Below are 18,436 nucleotides of genomic sequence, written 5' to 3'. Positions count from 1 at the left end.
CTTATTTATTTGCCTATTTATTCGCTTATTTATTTGCTTATTTATTCGCTTATTTATTCGCTTATTTATTCGCTTATTTATTTGCTTATTTATTCGTTCAATCATTTGAGTACTCATTCGCTTATTTATTTGAGTTTGCGTTTATAGGACTCTTTTCTGTTCTCGGCTGTACGTAGCAGTGTATACATGTTGTATGCCCACAAATACATATGCATATATTATATGTACATATGTGTGTATATATATATGTACATGTTTACACTTTTTCGCTTATAAAACTTAAACTTAAAAAATTTGCATTTTAGTTTGTTAACGTACTGCTTGCACTCACTCGTACGTCACACACATAAAGGTTTTTGTTTTTTTAGAATTAGACAAAAAAAAAAAAAAAAAAAAAATGAAAAAATGTAGAAAAGAAAAATAATTAACTAAAAAAAAGAAAAAAAGAAAATAGCTTAACACATAAAAACAATCAAAATGAAGAAAATAAACGTGAAAAAAAGAAAAAAAAAATACATATACGTATGTATATATAAGTATATGTATGTATATATAGAGACCGAGAAGAGTGAGAAATAACGACTGAAAAAAGATAACGAAGGGAAGAGAATAATCTTAACAAAAAAAAACTTTATAATAGACCAAAAAAAAAAAAAAAAAAAAGGCGAAAAAGAGGATTATACCAAAAATGGGATATAATAAAAAAAACAACAAAACAAATAAAATTTTCAGAGCACAAAATGGAAAAATGGGAGATAGCACACACTCATTATATCCCTATACACGGGCACAATATAAATGGGATGAATATTTATTTTTTTTTTTTTTTTGCATGTGCACATTATTTTTCACTATGCAAAGGGTTCATTTCATATTCTTCTTATTCATCTCATACTTAAGCTGAACTGCTAAATCTCTTGCTACGTTAAACCCGTAAATACGCGGAGAGAATCCCCTCGTTTTTCTTTTGTCGTTTTCCATGTACATAACACGCCATAATCTCCTGTTTGTGTCGTACCTGATGGAGTGTAAAAAGGGAAAAGAAATAATGAAAAAAAAATGAGCTAATGCGATCATACACACATAGACACGTACATATATAAATACACGATGTAACATTAGCTCACGAAAATGGGAAAATTTTCGCTTCATTTTCTATTCTTTTTTTTTTTTTCTTTTTTTTTTTTTTTAATGCTGATATTCGTACCAGACTCCTGAGACCTTCTCTCCATTTTCGTTATAGGCACCAGTTTCGACTTTTTCAAAACCAAAACTTACATCGTGTAATTTCTTTTTCATTTTTGTCGTCCTCCTCGATGATTCAACAGTTTTGTTCTTTTCCATTTCTTTGTTTAAAAAAAATATATTATCACTACTTTTACTCGGTACAACTTCTTCTTTCGTATTACTTTTCTCTTCTTGTAAAATCGCATTTTTTGGTTTCCTTCCTTTTTTCTTTTTAATTTTTGTTTCGTTTTGTGGTTCCTCATAACTACCAGCAATGGCGATCTGCTCATTTTTGTTATCAGAATTGTTTAACTCCTTGACCTTCTCATTTTTTTCATAATAGTTCAATGCTCCATAACCAGATGGATAAATGCCCTCCAAGCGGTTAAAACCATTTTTGTTGTTTCCACTTCCCATATCATCTAGCTGTTCTAAGGGAGCGTCATTACATTTGTCACTACTCTTATCATTCTTCTCATTAATCTTTTCATCATTCTTCTCGCCATTCTTCTCACTGTTACGTTCATCCTTCTCGTCAATCTGCTTTCCATTATGATCGCCTCCTCTTCCTCCACCACTCGTGCATCCGCTAACATAATCGTTGTTACTCTTTCCACCGCTAAACATCATTACGTTCTTTGCTAGGTATCCTAGGTCGGTACCCACCTTTCGCTTTGAACACTTGGTGTACTTGAAAACATTTTTAAAATTGATCTTTTTTTCATCCCCTATCCCCTTAGGTTTTATAAAGCCTATATTCATATCGTGCTTATTACAGTCATTGCTGCTACTATTGTTACTGCTACTGTTACTGCTACTGTTACTGCTACTGTTACTGCTACTGTTACTGCTGCCGCTATCAATGCAGCTATCAATGCCGCTCACCGGAAGCGCTTTCTTATAACTGAAACTGACTCCTTTCCGATGAAACTTATCCTCTTTATGTGGGGAATCATTCACCAGTAAATAACTGCTACTACTCTTTATATTTGACAACTCTCCCTCTTTGATATTTTCATTATCTTCTCCTCTCTTTATAATATTTTTAGATTCAGCTTCTTGGGCAGTAGTAATAATAATACCCTTTTTCTCAGTCTCAATATTATTATAAACAGTACAGTCTTTCATGTTGAAAATGTTACAAGCATTCATGGTAGAAGTAGTCACAATATTATTCTTACTCGTTCCTTCAATCCCCTCGTTCTTACTATCTAAGTTACCTTCATTAGTTAATTGCGAATGCATCATGAGTTCATCTTTATATTGACCATTTATACGACTGTGACTGTTGTTATTACTTGATAAGAAATTTATTTCCATTCCTTTTTTATTTGAATGGGCATCTATATCTGTCCTACTCCTTCTTTTAACAGGAGTAGAAGTACTATTATCATAATTTTTGCTATTTTGATTAAATTTATTTTTCTGATCTATACAATTGACATCATTTAATGATATAATGTTCACTGACTTTTCATATAATTTATTTGCAATGCATGCACTCTCTATCTGCTTATCCATCATTCTGAAAACTCTCTTCTCACTTATCACATTCATCTTGTTCGCTCTTTTGTTACTGTAGTTGGATTTATTTCTAATACTTCTATTATTATCCTGAATACCATCTAGAAGACTTTTGCGCTTCGTACCGCATTTTTCCACCACGGGGATGGGATTCCCTCTATTGCTTCTTCTACTGTTATTGCTACTGTTGTTATCATCACTGTCGTTATGATTATTGTTGTTACTATTACTCTTTTTATTATCATTCTTGTTAATATTAATATCATTGTTGCTGCTAATATCCATACTTCCTCTGCTGCTACTACTGCTGCTACTACTGCTACTACTACTGTAACTGTTCTCATTGCTACTTCTACTCTTGCTGTTCTTATTACCCCTTCTTTCTCTTCCAATGCTTCCAATCTTGTTGTTGCTAACGGAGTTGTATCCTCCTGTGTAACTGACCCAGTCCTTTCTCTCCGTCCTCACCATCTCGTCACTTGCATCCGCTTCATTCGAACAAATATTATCTGCAGAATAGTTGTTTCTCATCAGAACGTTCTCACTGCTATTGATGTTATCGTTGCTGTTGTTTCCGCTGCTCCTACTATTGCCATTGCTACTCTTTGTATCCGTGGTTTGCTTTCCTTTGCTACTGTCTATAGTTTCAAATGAGTAATTAATCGAACTGTTGGGGTTGTTCTGACCATTCAGATCATTGAGAACATTAACTTCGCTGTAGCTGTTGTTACACTCCTTCATGTTACTCATAATCCTTGGACGGGACACACAGATCTGAAGGGTGCTGCTTGCATTCGTAGCAAGGTTGTTAGGATTGTTACTACTATTGCTGGTACTACTTCCGTTGTTGCTTACACCAATGGCAGTTCTCGCACTCTTTTTATTCGCCTTATGTTCGCTCACGTTTAAGCTGCATTCTTGGACGCTTTCAGTGCTACACCCCTTATCACTACAGCTGCTATTGTTATGGTTACTGCTATTGTTTTGGTTACTGCTATTGTTATGGTTACTGCTACTCTTTTGGTTACTGCTATTGTTATTACTTCTACTACTGCCAACATTGTTAGTACATCCTTTATGCAAGAGTTGTTCTTTACCCTCAACAGAATAACTAAAAAATGTTTTGCCCTTTTCATAATTTGCACTAGCGTCTTTGTTTACATCCTTTCCCACATGGCTGTTCTTAGAGGTTCCATTGTCATCAGTAATGTGAATGTTATTTGTTTCTTTATTATCATGGTTATCATTGTTATTATCATCCACACACTTGTAGTAAATCGAGCAATGATTGTATTTATTTTTCTCATTACAATCATTACTTGTACTTACGCTAATTTTCTGAATGCTCTTATTTTCGTATACGATATGCTTATACGAGTTAGTCCCCTTACATACGTTTAACTGCTCACTAAGGTGCTGACTTGTATTCTGACTAGGTTTCTGACTAAGCAGTTTTGTATTTTCAAATTTCCGATGGAATGTTTTAGTCTTGATCATTTTATTATATCCACTATCCTTACCATCCTTAGTATTATTATCTAGATCATTTCCCATCATTTTATTTTCAACTAACACAATCCCTACCTTTTCTTCATGTAGTGAATATCTGTCATCAATTTGTTGTAAGTGTGCCATTTTTTTATTATTACCTAACGAATCCGTTAGATTTTTATTTTTATAAATTTCATATTTCATAAAATAATCATTTAATCCACATGTATTATTAGTCATCAACCCTTGGTCCTTCATTCTTTCTTCATATGGTGTGCTAGAACTATCTTTGTAACTATCACTCTGTATTTTTGTGCTTATATTTTTATACTTCTCTACCAAATCATGCATATGACAACTTGATGTGTTCGTATGATTAGGATTCTGCTCAAATTGCAGTTCATGATGAGGATCATTATACTGATCATGGTGATAACTATTCTGATGACTTTCCTTTAAATATACTGTTCCCCTCTCATCGCTAGTATTTGTATTATTCATTCCTACAGTGCCAGCTACTCTGTTATTCATATCATCATTTAATAACAATGTCCCATTTTTTTTAATTTCCCTCATTTTGCTATCCCAAGGGTAATGCCCCTTGTCATTTATACAAATATTACAGGAAGCATTAGTACAAACATTCGCACATACATTCGCACATACATTCGAACTAAAATTCGCACATACATTCGAACTAACATTCGAACTAACATTCAAACTAACATTTTCACTAACATTCGCGCTAGCACTTAAGCATATATTGCCGATGGCATCTGTTGAGTTACTTCCTCCTATATGAACTTTTCGCACCTCTTTTATAACATCAGTTGTATTAAAATCGCCGCCTTTTAGATTTTCCGACGAGAGCTTGACCTCCTTCTCGTTAGTGCAGGTATGCTTCTGCGTGTCAATGAAACTATTATTGGGTACACAATTTTGTTTAGTGTTTGCGTTGTAGCTGTTAGAATTGTAATTGTTAGCATTATAACTTCCATAACTGTAGCTATTTCCACCATACCGATTATTTCCATCACCAGCCCCCCTGCCAATGCCGCCCATACCGCCTACACCTCCCCCACTTTTATCGCTGTTATCCCCATTATCCTTATTATCATCGTTATTCCCATCACAGTCATTTCCCTTACCACTACTGTCATCACTATGAGCAACATCGACCTTCATTTTGTCAGTGCTCCCCTCCTCATTAACAAAACCGCTCTTAGCACTTCCTCTACCACTTTTTGAAACATTGTTTTTTTTAGCGCTTTTTCTATTTCTTCTTCTTTTGGGTGAGTTAGTAATATTATTCATGTAGTAGTAGTTGCCATCAACATAATCCAAAGGTATGCTGCTGTTTTTCGATTTTTTATTTTTTACATTTCTTAAGTTTGGTAAGATGTTAGGAATATTTCCCCCCTCAACGTTTAGAGGCACTTTGGTTTTAAACATGTTTTTAACTTGATCCACAACCATATTGCTATATGTACTGTTGTTACCACTACTGATACCATCGCCACTTACATTGTTGTTCATGTGGTCCACCTTATCGATGTCGCTCCTATAGTACGAGCTCTTTGATGTGGCTGCTCTCAGATTATTCAAGTTACTATTATTGAAAATATGCATACTGTTTTCATTATTTACGTGGAACATATCATTGAACTCGTAACTTCCATTGCCATTATCATAACCATTACCATTACCAGTGCTACAATTCCGATAGGCATAGGGTGAATACATATTGTTAAAATACAATTCTTTAGATAAATTGTTTGTGTAATAGTTTTTCTTTTTTTCTTGTCCATCTTTCGCTTCATGACCTTTACCACTATCAACAACATTTTTATTATACTTACATTCATTTACGTTAGCGCCATAATGCTTGTCAGTCCTTAGAAGAGACGAGCTGTTGTTTAAGTAATAATAATTCTGCATATTGTTCATTAAATTGTTATTGCTACTTCTATTATTGCTACTTCTATTATTGCTACTTCTGTTATTGCTACTTCTGTTATTGCTACTTCTGTTATTGCTACTTCTACTGTTGCTACTTCTACTGTTGCTACTTCTAATGTTGCTACTTCTAATGTTGCTGCTTTTGTTATCATTTTTATTTATGCTTTCGTCACTACCACGAGGCATATTTTTAAATTCCTTCTCCTTTAAATTATGACCATACTCATTCTTATTATTATAGTTTTCACAAATATTGAAATTACTATATTTATTTTTGCCATAAAAAGCTATCCTCGAGTTACTATCTATCTCCCTACTATAACTCTCCATACTAATAGAGTTTTCAAATGAGGGAAAGGCATGCCCACCAGCAGATCCAACAGAAATAGCTGTAGCAGCCGCAGCACTTGCAACATCATTACCATCCATGTTGCATAATTTACCCTGCACTTCCTGCATCTTTTTAAGGTTAAGATCGTTTTTGCACATTATGCTGTTATGAAGTCCCTGATTCAAATGACCGTTACTCTTACTATTAATGGCGATGTTCGTTCCGCTATTCATGCTATTGCTTCCGTTGTTTCCACCATTTCCACTGTTACCCCCATTATAGTACCTGTAACCTGCATTATCATTGCAGTTTCCGATATAGGAAGCAACGTAATTATCCGAGTTATTCCATCTTAAAGAACTATCATATGTATTTCCTCCGACGCTTGTGTTGTTGGCAAAGGTACACATATCACCTGCATCCAAAAATTCGTTTACATTTTTTTGATTTGTTTTTCTCTTTCTAATTTTTACATTACTAAACTTTTCATTCAACCCTTTAAAAGGGTAATTCAAACTATTATCATTTATTATATAACTTTTGCTTGCTAACTCTTCATTAGTACTATTATTTAGAATGAGCTGCTGCTTATGTTGCTTAACCTGCTTAACTTGCTTAGCCTGCTTAGTATTTCTTCCCTTGCTTCCACTGTTTGCTGCTATGTTATCTGCATCCTCCACAATCTCTTCATTGTCATTCGTTTTACAGTTTTTATTATTTCTATGGGCTGTAACGTTTCGCTTATATTTTCTTTTTTTCTTTTCATTTTTTAATAGTAAATTTAAACCTTTTTTTAATTTACAAAAAAACAATTTATTCCTTAAGTATCTTTTAGATGGCGAGTTATCAAAAGAGTCAGATGAGTAGGCATATTTACAATGACTTACACTAGTTTTTATCATTTTTTTATTTTGATTTTTTTTTTTACAAAAATGAAAATTTTTAGCTGTAAAAGGGTAATATATATCACTCATGCTGAAATATACTTGCTCCTTGTTCATATAATTTTCAATAATTTCCAAAATTCTTTTTTTTTCCTCTTCCATGGACTCTTCTGTGATATCACCACAAACCTGTGTATCGTTATTATTCTTTTCTTCATCCACTGAATGGCCCTTGTTTTTATTTATTCCAACTAATATTTTTTTTTCATTCTTCAGTTCTTTTGCTTTTTTGTTCTTTACGCTATTCTCTTCAGCACGTGCTACCCCCACTGCTTCTTCCACTCCTACTGCTACTTCATCTGCACATGAACCCTTCGAAATATCATTAACATTTGTGTCATTTTGAACTATTGATGAATGCATACCATTATTCTTAACATCCACATTATCCGCACAAAAATTAGAAGCACCATCTATGTTTTTCTTCTCATGTAATATATCATTTATATCATTTATCATTAAACTGTCCTTATGATTTCTAATAATGAAGGTCGCGTCTTTATTCTCTTCATCTTCTTTCAATGTTACAAATTTTTCCTTTCCCCCTTCATCCTCTTCATCGCATGGTGCTTTGTGCACTTCCTCTATTGCATGTACATCTTGTGCTTCGAGCATATAGGTATCCTCCCCCTTTTCAAATATCATTTCACCACACTCCTTATTTTCATTATTATTTGTATTTTCCTTCCTTTCCGCTTCATAATGCAAAGTATTGTTTTCTAACGTTTTGCTTATCTCATTATTATCATTTTTATTTTTATGATTACTTGGCAATTTTTTTATTTTTTTTGTTTTCTCTTCCTTTTCTTCCTTTACATTTTGAGCTTTAATACATTGCTCACTTTGCGCCTTTTCATCTTTTTCCAGTTTTTTTATTAAATAACTTTTTTCTTTTATTTTATGTTTCTTTTTCTTATCCTTGTTAAAAATAAAATTGTGTATAAAATAGTATATCATTTTTATTATATCCTGTTCAGAATAATTTTCCTCATTATGACCATGTTCAGGTAATACATTTAAAAGGAAATTCTCATTTTTGTCACTTAAACTTATTTCCTTGCACCACTTTGGTAGGAAATTAACACCTTCACAGTTATAGCTTTTATTATTATGACTGTCAGAAACAACATGAGCATTAGCAGCACCATTCGCGGTAGCATGCATAGCACTGCTGCTCAAGCGGTGTTCACTATGTACATTTTGAACATTTTTTTTCCTATCACTTACCGCACAATTATTGCCTATACTTTCAAATCTCCCGAAAGAAATATGTTTTTTCTTCTTTTTATAGTTATATTGACTCTTCGATAAATTCAAAGTCACGTCTGGCTGATTAATTTCTAATTCTTTATTTGTTCCACTTTGTGTAAATTTTTCATTATCCTTATTTTTTGCTCTATTTTTCAAATATATATTAAAATAATAATTTCTGAATGCATATATTAACAAATGGAAATACTTGAATGGGAAATTATGTAACACCTTTTCTTCGTCTAGAAAATTTTCAAGCAACAGATTCATTTCGAATTCTTCCATTGTTTACACTTAAATCTTGTATATCATATGTCGCGTTGAAGTATTTGAGATTATTATGTACACATGTGCATATACGTGTACATATACACATTCATATACGCATATACACATTCATATACGCCTATACACATACATATACGCATATACACATACATATACACATATACACATACATATACGCATATACACATACATATACGCATATACACATACATATACGCATATACACATACATATATGCATATACACATATATATACACATACACATATATATATACATACACATATATATATACATACACTTGTATGTGCATATATCTTCACACACGCTTATATGCACAAACCTACGCATGCATTTATGTATATTCTATCTTATGTACATATACATGTACGCACATATCTACTTGCAAAAATGGGGAGGGGGGAATAACCTTTTTAATAAAATTTATATATTAATTTAAATAATAAACGTTCACGTATAAATATATTTTACATATACACACATGTAATAGGCTTATTTTATAAATGCCCATTTAAGTGTGCTTTATAAATACACATGTACGCCTATTTTATATATACATATATATGTGTACTTCATCTATATATATGTATTTCATATTACATATTTATAAATATGCTACTACATTTTACACCAAAAAATTTCTCATAAATAATACACATAAAAAACAAATAATTAAAAAAAAATTGTCATTCATTTTTTCCTTAACATATTTTTGCACATTTATAATTTTACATACACCTAAAATTAATAAAAATATATAAATAAATATACAAATAAATATACAAATAAATATATAAATAAATATACAAATAAATATACAAATAAATATATAAATAAATATACAAATAAATATACAAATAAATATACAAATAAAATAAATATACAAATAAATATACAAATAAATATACAAATAAATATACAAATAAATATACAAATAAATATACAAATAAATATACAAATAAATAAAAGGAAAAAAAAAAAAAAAAATTGGAATACACTTCAGTACTTAGTAAAAAGATAGGAATAAATTTATTTTTGAAAAAAAAATTCTGACATGTTCATACGTGCGTGTTCAAAAGTTTATACCAAAATGTAAGTATTCGTATTGGTATACTAACATGTGTACGTTCAAATGTGTACGTTCAAATGTGTATGTTCAAATGTGTATATTCAAATGTATATATTCAAATGTGTACGTTCAAATGTGTATGTTCAAATGTGTATATTCAAATGTGTATATTCAAATGTGTATATTCAAATTTGTACATCCAAATGTGTACTTTCGTACGTGTATTTGCAAATATGTTCATGCGAATATATGCATTCACATGTACATATAAATACTCATATGAATAAACACAAACACATAAATACTAACACATAAATATATATCAATACAAATGCATACATATAAATACATGCTATAACACACAAATACACATTAATACATACACGTGTAAATGTATACAAATACAGTCCAATTCGTACATTTGCATATATGTGCATATATGGCGTATTTCTAAAGTTTATTTAAACTTCTTTTACTTTACACTTGTACATGTAATAATAACAATTACCATCGTAAGGAAAGAGAAAAAAAGGAGAAACTTCTTCATCTCCCTTAAATGTCATTTCCGTGTGTACATTTCGTTATCATTAATCAGCAGCTCTTACACCGAATAAATTGCACATGCATATGTATTGTTTGTATATGTATTGCATGTAAATGTATTGTATGTAAATGTATTGTACGTACATGTAGTGTACGTATATGTACTTTATGTATTTATTTATATACATGTACCTGTAACCTAAACAAACGTGCCATATTGCGTAGGAGCCCAATAAAGGTAAATATAAACTTTTTATAAATTTAAGGGTAAGTCCCCTCTTCTTAACTAATTATACTCGTTCTTCTTATTTTTATTCGTATACTTTATTCTTTTTTCTTTATTCGTATACTTTATTCTTTATTCTTTTTTTTTTTTTTTTTTTTTAAATATATATGAGGAAAACAAACAAAAAAGTGTAAACTATTAAAAAACATTGAATTAATGAAAAAAAAATTAGTACACATTTACAAGCACGTGTAATCACTTTACGTGTAAAAAATGGAGAGAGAAAAAAAAAAAAAAAGTTGGAGGACGGCGAAAGAATGAAAAAAAAAAAAAAAATTTCCTCTCTCCATTTTTTCAAATACTAAATGAATAACAAAGGACTATTGTATCCTCGTGTATATTGTGTTCATCTTATGTATATATATTCAATAATACGTGTACGTGCGATACGTGATAGGGAATAAAATGGCAATAAGAAGGATAAATATATGAAAAAGAAAAAGCAAAAAAAATGAAAAAAAAAGCACTAAAAACTATATTTTCCTATGTCTCAAAATGATTGTTAGTTGGAAATATGCACGAACGAAAACATCAGTAAGGTGCGGAGCTACTTAAAGTAACCATCTTCAACAAAAAAAAAAAAAAAAAAAAAAAAAAATAGCAATATGGTGAGAATTATTCGTATAATATTAATTATGACATTGTCCTAATTAAAATGTGTACATACATATACGTATATAAATGTATATATATACGCGCGTGCTTATGCATGTACATTTTTGCAACGTTTCACTGCCTGTTAAACATGTTCCTCGGTGTAATATTTATTAACGCATTTTTTTATGCACTCTTTTCAGGTCATATACATTTAGCTTTAAATATTGTTTTCAGAACTGTTATAGCTTATTATATGGGAAAAAAAAAAAAAAAAAAAAAAAAATTTTCATAAGACATCATAAACGTTATTATAAAGGGAAAAAAAAAAAAAGAAAAAAAAAAGAGATACACTGCACTTTCAAATTACACAAACATTTTTCATCCTTTTAATCAAAAATATATTAACAAAAAATGAAATTAAACACAAACATGTAATATAATACTTCAACTGGTTTTATACAATGGGGCATAATACTCCAAATGCACACATTATATCATGCTCACTTAAGGAAACTTATGTCTTCATACATGTTCATGGAAATGTGTTACATATATATTCATCATAGCATCTTTACCTCCTGTTATTACGTATATGTAGACACATAAAAACAATTCTAATTGAATTATGGGGTAATAAATTTCTCATGTACAATGGATGCATACAAGTGTATATGCATTTGCACAGGTATATAAGCATTTACACCTGTATGCATTTGCGCAGTTATGTATGCATTTACGCAGTTATGTATGCATTTACGCAGTTATGTATGTATTTACACAGTTGTGTATGCATGTACACAGTTGTGTATGCATATACACAGTTGTGTATGCATTTACTCAGGTATATATGCACATATATACGCAATGCCATCGGACGAATTAGTTAACATTACCCAAAAATTGCACCTCAATTTTACGCAACGAGGAAACAGTAAACTGCATGGTATAAGTAAAACTATTAACAATTAACTTGTTTTTGTTAAAATATAAAAAAGGGGGGCATTAAAAATAAAAAAAGGGAAAAGAAAAAATGGAAAAGAAAAAATGGAAAAGAAAAAATGGAAAAGAAAAAATGGAAAAGAAAAAATAAAAAGAAAAAATAAAAAGAAAAAATAAAAAGAAAAAATAAAAAGAAAAAATAAAAAGAAAAAATGAAAGGAAAACATAAGAAAAAATAAAAAGAAAAAAATAGAAATATTTTTACGTCTGTATATCGTTCGAAATGTAACTCTATTAATATTCTTAAAAATATGAGTAAAAAAAAAAAAAAAAAAAAAAAAGGGATCTCAAACCTATGAATTTTTTATTTTGTACGTACTATGCCTGATAGTATTCGAGCAAGGCCATCCATGATATACCATGCGATTATTCGTATACATAATACATCCTTAACATTATACAAAAAACGAATAATCTTTTAAGGATTTGCTCATAAAACAAGTGTATGTATGTATATATATATTTACCAAAACGCACAAAAAAACAAAAAAAAAAAATACATATGTATATGTGTACATATATATACATATGCATAAATATATATGTATATATATGCATACAAGTACATGTATGTAAATGGAAAAGCTATCAAGACAAGAGCTCACAAGTGAATATTACGCGACTTGTTCTTACCAACAAAAAAATGTAAGTATAAGAAATAATTCATTCTTAAAAAAAAAAAAAAAAAAAAAAAAATTAAGTGTACTTAAAAATGAAGTAGCATAATATAAAATGTGCACAGAAGATACATAAATTATGTGTACTCCTTTCCCCAGCGGTCATCCTTCGCTGGAGTGAAGCACAAAGGTAAAAATTGATATATATATATATATATATATATATATATATATATAGATATATAGATATATAGATATGCGTCAACGTAATACTGCATATGTACACATGTGTTCACATAATCATGTATCCATATCTATCTATATATCTATATATCTATATATCTATATATATATACATATATACATATATACATATATACATATATACATATATACATATATACATATATTTATGTCCATTTGTATCTTCTTCATGTTTCTCTTTCATGGCTGTTTTTTTTTTTTTTTCTTTTTCTCTTCGTTTTCGTATGCGTACAATAGCATTCATTCAAAGTCGCCAATATACATTTGTTTCTGTTTTTTGTGTTCTATATCATTTAAAATCAAATTTAAAAAGTTCAACAAACAATTTGATATTATTTGTATGAGGAAATGAAATTTTTTATATATTGATAATCTTTTTTTAACTCCAAAATTATTTTTATTTCTTCTATAAAAAAAAAAAAAAAAAAAAAAAAAAATGAGGGACTCCTTCGTTATTTCATACATATTTCCTGTTGTTTCAGGTTATTTCATTTCATCCCGTCATATCTTATCAAGTCTCATCAAATTTGATTTCATTTTTTCTTTTTTCTTTTCTTCTTTTTCTCACCTACATAAGTTATAGTGACAATAATAATTTTGTGTGTATGCACATGTTCAAGTGCGTGTGTGAGTGCGGACGCCCCCCCCCTAATTATATGGATTGTTTATGTGTGTACTTATGTATATGTTACATATGAAAAAAGCCAAAGTGCAAAAAAACAGAATAACAGGGGTATTAACTGGAATTAGGAAATGAAACTATAAAACGAACTTTAAAAGGAAATAAAATTCTAAATATAAATGGAACTATAAATGGAAATAAAAAGAGATATATACATAAAAATAGAGGGAGAGGTAGAAAAAAAAAAAAAAAAAAAAAAAAAAAAAAAATGCAATAACATGATTCGCCTAAAATACAATGCATTATTGCTCATAAGAAAGCAAAATATCTATCCTTCTTAAAACGTACATGCTTTTGTACTTGTACATATTAATAAGAATATGGAGAAATTTGTTCATTGGACATTTAAACCGTTATTATGTATGCAGATATGTATTTCTTAGTTAATCTTTGCATAAATAGGTTATCATCTTATTTTTTCTTTATTTTTTTTCTCCCTTTGTTTACTTTATTTTTCCTTTTATTTCTTTTGATAATTTTATAAATTTCCGCTCAAACATTTCAACATAACTCCTTCACGCAGTCAGCCTGTTCTTTTGTAAAAGCGCAAAAATATGCCTCACCTAAATATACATACACACATATACATTTATATATGTTCATGTACTTGTACACATGTATGCGTTATTCCCTCACGAGTGGGTAACTTGGTTTCCATCGTTTTCCTTCCAATGATTACCCATGTATATTCTAAAAAAAATGTAGAACCCTTTTTAGTAATATCCACGAAAGATATGATGCCCCTTTAGTATCTTCTGCACCCAGAAGGGAGTATATATAAATATATATGCACACATGCATGTATGTATGCATGTATGTATGCATGTATGTATGCATGTATGTATGCATGTACGTATGTATGTACGTATGTATGTACGTATGTACGTATTTAAGTTTTAATTTACTTACCTCATCTTATTTATCACCTTCCATTCATTAGTTAAAAAAAAATAAATTTTTTAAAAATGTAGAGAATCATCACGTGAGTCCCCAAATTTTAACTATTACCAGATGGTATTCCTTTGCAAAAAAAAATTTGGAACAATTCCTCAATCCATTTTGGTTTGGGGGTGGGTGGGGGCTTTTGCAAGTCCACTACAACGGTGCATTTATGGGTACTAAAAAATTGTTTACATATTGGTAATACCCATACATTCATGATAGCATTGTGCAAAGCTTCCAAATTGTTGTTCCTTTTTTTTACAAAAAAATATAAGCAGAATATTACCTTCCACATTTATGCAAATATAAAAGGGCAATATATTTTTTCTCTGCACGTATCTGCAAGAAGATTCGCAATTCTACATTCTCTTCATTCCATTTTGCAAAAACTATTTCAACATCTCCCCCTCCTGGGTTTTATTCCTCTTCGCATGAACATATATTACACTATCATTCTTCAAATTGCCTTTAACATGCACTTACTTAGTTGTATAAATGCCATATATATATATTTATATATATATATATATATAGGTATATATAGATATATGTTATAATAATATTATGTACAACTTTTAGTGGTATATTTTTTTTCCTTTTTCTTTTAATGCCGTTCCAAATGTTAACAGCCAAGAGTAGTAGGGCTTCATTTTTTTTTTTTTTTTTTTTTCTCTTATTTTGTTTAATTTATTTTATTATCTTCAGTTAGTTTAATTCTTTCTATTCATTTTTATGTATCTCTAATAACATTATTTCGTTTTTAATTTTTTATTTATTATTATTTTATTTTTTATTTTATTTTATTTTTTTTTCCCCCCCCTGCTGCAGTTATACGTTTTTTTCTGAGTAGAATTTCACCAAATTCTGGGTGAAGATAACTGCCTTTGGGCATGTATTAACATGCGCATAAATATATATATATATATATATATATATACATGTATATATATATGTATATATATATGTATACACACACACATACATATATACGTACGTACATACATACTCTTTACCACCTCCGACAAAGTGCTGTGAGAGCATTGCGTGCAAAGTTACAAAAAAAAGAAGAGAAAGAAGAAGACGTAGAGGGACAAGAAGAAGGAAAAGAAGAGGAACAGGAAGAGGAACAGGAAGAGTCTACAAACGCGCGGCATATCGAACTCCTTACGGCACTGATTAAGAAAACGTAGAGCAAAAAAATACTTCAAGATAAAGCAAAGTACACCAAAATAACGAACCGCATAACGAACCCACACCAACATGGCGTACCACCTAGGATCCACCTTTCCTAACTTCACTGCTACTGCGTCAGGAGTAGATGGTGAGTTTGATCTGTACAAATATATTGGAAGCAGCTGGGTAATTCTGTTTAGTCATCCAAACGACTTTACCCCGGTATGTACCACTGAACTTGCTGAATTAGGAAAAATGAATAAAGAATTTTTAAAAAATGATTGTAAGTTAGTAGGGTTCAGTTGTAATTCTAAAGAGTCCCATGAAAAATGGATTGATGATATTAAACATTATGGAAAATTGGATGAATGGAAAATTCCAATAGTCTGTGATGAATCAAGAGAATTAGCTACAAAGTTAAAAATTATGGATGAAAAGGAAAAAAATATAGATGGACTACCATTAACTTGTAGGTGCGTTTTTTTTATTTCTCCGCATAAAATTGTTAAAGCAACTTTATTATATCCAGCTACAACTGGAAGAAATGCCCTTGAACTTTTGAGGGTTTTAAAATCTTTACAGCTTACGGACAAACATCAAGTTGCTACTCCTGTTAACTGGAACGAAGGGGATAAATGTTGCGTTTTACCAACTCTCCCCGATATAGACATCCCGAAAATTTTTTCAAAGGAAGTGCAAAAGGTCAGCGTACCGTCTAAGAAGCCTTACCTCCGTTTCGTTGATATGTAGATTATGCATGCATTTATAACTATGCAAATTAGGAAAATATTTCTGGGGGAAGGTGGGGCCAGCAAAAAAAAAAAAAAAAAAAAGGATATAATTGGAGAAGTTCAGATTGACAGATGTTTCGAAGTTCACATTGACGAAATACGAGAAATATAGGACCTCATGAAACAAGTACAGGTGTAAAAGCTGTAAAAGGAAAATTAATTTTTAAGTGCCTATACAAATTTCCACCAACACTGTATCGATATTCTTCACAAATGAAGAAGAAGGTGTACATATAGAATTCACATCCAGGCCTATCTGTATAATCTTGTGTGCACATATACGTATGATGTATTGTGTATACATACAATATAATATTTTTTTTGAAAGGATTAACCCCGTTTTTTTCCCCCTCTTTTCACCTTCAGTAAGAGCATTTACCACTCATACCTCATCTTTTTGTGCACACACATGCAACCATGTATATATATATAAACAAACACAAACACAAATGCATGACTAAATGATCAAGCATATGCTGTTCGAACACGCGGAACTTTAACTTTTTCTTTTTCCTTCTTTCGCGTAATGTTTTAAAATAAGATTCTAACTTGAGCAATGTACTCAAAAAGAAAAAAAAAAAAAAAAAAAAAAAAAAAAAGCGTACAAGTGTGCAATTGTGTTTTTCCGTTTAAAAATGCACAATTGTGTTATTACCTCTTAACAATGTACATTTTTGTCAAACCGCTTCATGTACAATTGTGTATACCGCTTAACAATGTACATTTTTGTAAAACCGCTTCATGTACAATTGTGTATACCGCTTAACAATGTACATTTTTGTAAAACCGCTTCATGTACAATTGTGTATACCGCTTAACAATGTACATTTTTGTAAAACCGCTTCATGTACAATTGTGTATACCGCTTAACAATGTACATTTTTGTAAAACCGCTTCATGTACAATTGTGTATACCGCTTAACAATGTACATTTTTGTAAAACCGCTTCATGTACAATTGTGTATACCGCTTAACAATATACATTTTTGTAAAACTACTTCATGCTCAATCCTTTCCCTTCTGTTACCTTCCCGCACCAAGGGGGGACTTACAAATTACCAAAGGTTATGAATCTGGCAAAAGAAGCAACAGAGGTAAAAGATACAACAAAATAAATAAAACATAATAGTCCTTATTCCCACTTGCTGCATAACTCATGTCCGTTTTAAAATGAACATTTATACGTATAAAGAACTTTTCAGAAAAGAGATTTAAAAATGTACGTAAATGTATGAACAAAGGAAACCCCTAAAAAAGGGTATAGTTTGACAGAAAAAAAATGGGGGCAATAGGACAACACAAAATATAAAAAAATGGGAAAATATTGAAATAAACTGAGCTAAACTGGAATAAACTGGAATAAAATGGAATAATCTGGAATAAAATGGAATAAACTGGAATGAATTGGAATATATTGGAATAAACTGAGCTAAACTGG

At 30.4% G+C, this 18,436-nt stretch overlaps 2 protein-coding genes across 2 annotated transcripts; one reads left to right on the top strand and one right to left on the bottom strand.

Moving 5' to 3' along the window:
• Positions 1 to 864: 864 nt before the first annotated feature.
• PMUG01_01029800 (transcription factor with AP2 domain(s), putative) lies at positions 865 to 9,012 on the bottom strand (the record flags this gene model as incomplete). The annotated part of the gene is made up of 2 exons (XM_029008536.1): positions 865 to 1,018; positions 1,208 to 9,012. The coding sequence occupies 2 exons, from the start codon at positions 9,010 to 9,012 to the stop codon at positions 865 to 867; spliced, it is 7,959 nt and encodes a 2,652-aa protein (XP_028860086.1).
• Positions 9,013 to 16,294: 7,282 nt separating this feature from the next.
• Positions 16,295 to 16,957, top strand: 1-CysPxn (1-cys peroxiredoxin, putative; the record flags this gene model as incomplete). Its single annotated transcript, XM_029008535.1, has 1 exon — positions 16,295 to 16,957. The coding sequence occupies one exon, from the start codon at positions 16,295 to 16,297 to the stop codon at positions 16,955 to 16,957; it is 663 nt and encodes a 220-aa protein (XP_028860085.1).
• Between the last annotated feature and the right edge of the window lie 1,479 nt (positions 16,958 to 18,436).

Source organism: Plasmodium malariae (genome assembly GCF_900090045.1).
Source record: "Plasmodium malariae genome assembly, chromosome: 1".
In the NCBI taxonomy this organism is placed as follows: domain Eukaryota; phylum Apicomplexa; class Aconoidasida; order Haemosporida; family Plasmodiidae; genus Plasmodium; species Plasmodium malariae.
This window is presented reverse-complemented; position numbering and strand designations above follow the sequence as displayed.